Here is a 2516-nt window from a genome sequence, read left to right as displayed (position 1 = left end):
GGGTATTGCACATTTATTGGAGGCAACTTAGTCACTTGGAAGAGCAAGAAGCAGAAGATAGTATCATGCTCAAGTGATGAGACAGAATATAGAGCAATGAGAAAGCTCCCTAGTGAGCTCATTTCGATCAGGAACCTGCTAAGAGACTTGGGTATAGAGACTACAACTCCTATTACCATACACTGCGATAACCAGGCTGCCATTCATATAACATCCAACAGTGTGTTCCATGAGAGGACTAAACACATAGAAGTTGATTGCCACAAAAAGAGACAAGCAGTGGAACAACATATCATCCTACCTTGCTACACTATAAGTGAAGACCAGCTCAGTTGCCTGACATTTTCACAAAGGCAGCAAGTACCAAAGTTTGTGAGTTCATTCATTCAAAGTTTGGACTCATAGACCTCACATCTCACTAACTTACCTATCATGGAGACTTCTACTCTTTTTCCTTTGTGTGTTTTTATCCCACTGGGTTTTGCACATTAAGGTTTTAACGAGCGGAGTTCTTCATGATTCCAAGTTTGACTGATTCCCAAAGTCAAGCTTGAGGGGGAGTGTTGAGATGAAGAAGAAAACGTTGAGAATTAAAATAAAAGGGAGAAGCTTTCAACCAGCAAGGTCTGCCAAGGTGAATGCTAGCAAGGCTTGCCAGTATGAACAGTACTCGCGGAGTTACAGTAAAAACAGTCATATATTTTATTGTATATTTCCTAGTAAGCCAAATGTGTTTGGCTTCTTGAGTAAGATTGTTCTGGTTGTTTTGTAATAACATTTTTCCAGATCTAAAGAAATAATTTTCTCTCTTTTCCTCTCTTACACTTTGAAATCTCTATCTCTCTCTTTTGTTTTTCATTCTCCAGAAATAAACTTTCAAATAATTATCTTATTCTAACATTTAAAATCGAAAATAATTCATCCACACCCACTTTATTTTCATAAGCAAGAACGAAAGGGATAAATATAATTCGGCTCATGTTGATAATATAGTGTTAAATTCTAACGGGTGGAAATTTTTGTTTAACGTTTCGTTCGCTTGCATCTTATATATATTATTTGCTTGTTTCATAAACTTACGGTTATCGAAAATTTTGGAATAAAACTAAAATCGGATAGCAAATGGAAGCAAAATTTACGGAAATTCTGCCTTGTGTTTAGTGATGCATGTGTTGAAGATTTAACGTGACACTTATCATTCATTAAGAAAAACACCATTGGAGAGATTTATATAACATATTGCTTTACATAAATCTAGAAACAAGTCACGGATCCATCATCCATATATTCCAAAGTTTCTTGCCATATGAAATATTCTTTGGTTGCGTATATGATGAAAAAAACGTAACCGCTTATTTTGTATTGCATGAAACACGCGTACAAACTATATCACAGACCAAGTGATCCAAACAGTCTGGTCAAACCATACGTAATCGCCATAGCTAACCATCCTCCAATCAGAACCCTAGCTGACGACTTAACCACCGGTGCTTTCCCCAAAACCGCTCCTAACCACCCAAACATAACCAAAGCCAACGTCACCGCCGCAACAATCACTCCAACCCTCACTTTATACGTTTTCACAGGCGCAGCCGCTAATAAAGGCACAACCGCTCCCAGAAAAAACGCTATAACAGACGCAGCAGCCGCATGCATCGGATTCGGAAGCTTTTCTTTCTCTATATCTCCTGCGTTCTCTCTCTTTATTTGAGCCACTTCTATGTCGTACTGAGAGTAAACGGAGACAAACTCTCCTATCGCCATGCTACAAGCTCCGGCAACTAAGCCGGCGAACCCGGTTAAAATCATGGTTTTGAAGTCTGGCTTAACCGCACCGACACCCATCATAAGTGAAGCCGTTGAGACAAGACCGTCGATGGCCCCAAGCACGGCAGCTCGTAGCCATTGAGATCGTTTTGAGTAATCGAAAGCCGTTTCTTGATCTTTCTCCATATCTATGTTCAAGCTGTTGTTCATGTCTATGTTAAATCTTTTGATTTGGTTTTTATGATAGAGAATATTTAATGAAATGTGGAAGAAGACACGCCTAGGTTGAGTTCTACTTATGGAGAGATTTTGTGTGAAATTTTATCATTTTGTAAAATATAATATTTTTAACATTTTATAAAAAAAAATATGTAGTAGAGTCGACGATTAATATATATGTCCATCATCATCACTAATGGAAATAATTTTACTATATTGGACTCGAAAATAATTTCTTCAAAAATATTAATTATCTTAAATATATTCAGAGACGCAACGTAAAATGGAATTAGGGCCTGACTGGTTCAACCGCAGCGGTTGCGGTTGCGGCTGCGGGAGTTTGCGGATGCGGGTGGTTGCGGTTTCTAGCGGTTTTAAGAGATTTATACGACTGGTTCTGCGGTTAGAAATTGGTGCGTTTGCGGGATACTTATGACTGGTTAACTACCAAACGCAACAGCGGTTAAATAATAAATTAACAATATTTACATTTTATATCATTATAAAATATCAAAAATAATAATATTATA

At 37.7% G+C, this 2516-nt stretch overlaps 1 protein-coding gene across 1 annotated transcript; it reads right to left on the bottom strand.

Moving 5' to 3' along the window:
* Positions 1-1184: 1184 nt before the first annotated feature.
* LOC106310939 (vacuolar iron transporter homolog 1-like) lies at positions 1185-2033 on the bottom strand. The gene has a single exon (XM_013748170.1). It carries the CDS (start codon positions 1975-1977, stop codon positions 1390-1392), a length of 588 nt encoding a protein of 195 aa, XP_013603624.1. The 5' UTR covers positions 1978-2033; the 3' UTR covers positions 1185-1389.
* Between the last annotated feature and the right edge of the window lie 483 nt (positions 2034-2516).

Source organism: Brassica oleracea, chromosome C8, assembly GCF_000695525.1.
Source record: "Brassica oleracea var. oleracea cultivar TO1000 chromosome C8, BOL, whole genome shotgun sequence".
NCBI lineage: Eukaryota > Viridiplantae > Streptophyta > Magnoliopsida > Brassicales > Brassicaceae > Brassica > Brassica oleracea.
Note: the sequence above shows the minus strand (reverse complement) of the source record. Positions and strands in the feature narration are given on the sequence as shown.

Coding starts and splice junctions, on each gene's coding strand:
- LOC106310939 (XM_013748170.1), bottom strand. CDS start 1,977: ATGAACAACAGCTTGAACATAGATATGGAGAAAGATCAAGAAACGGCT.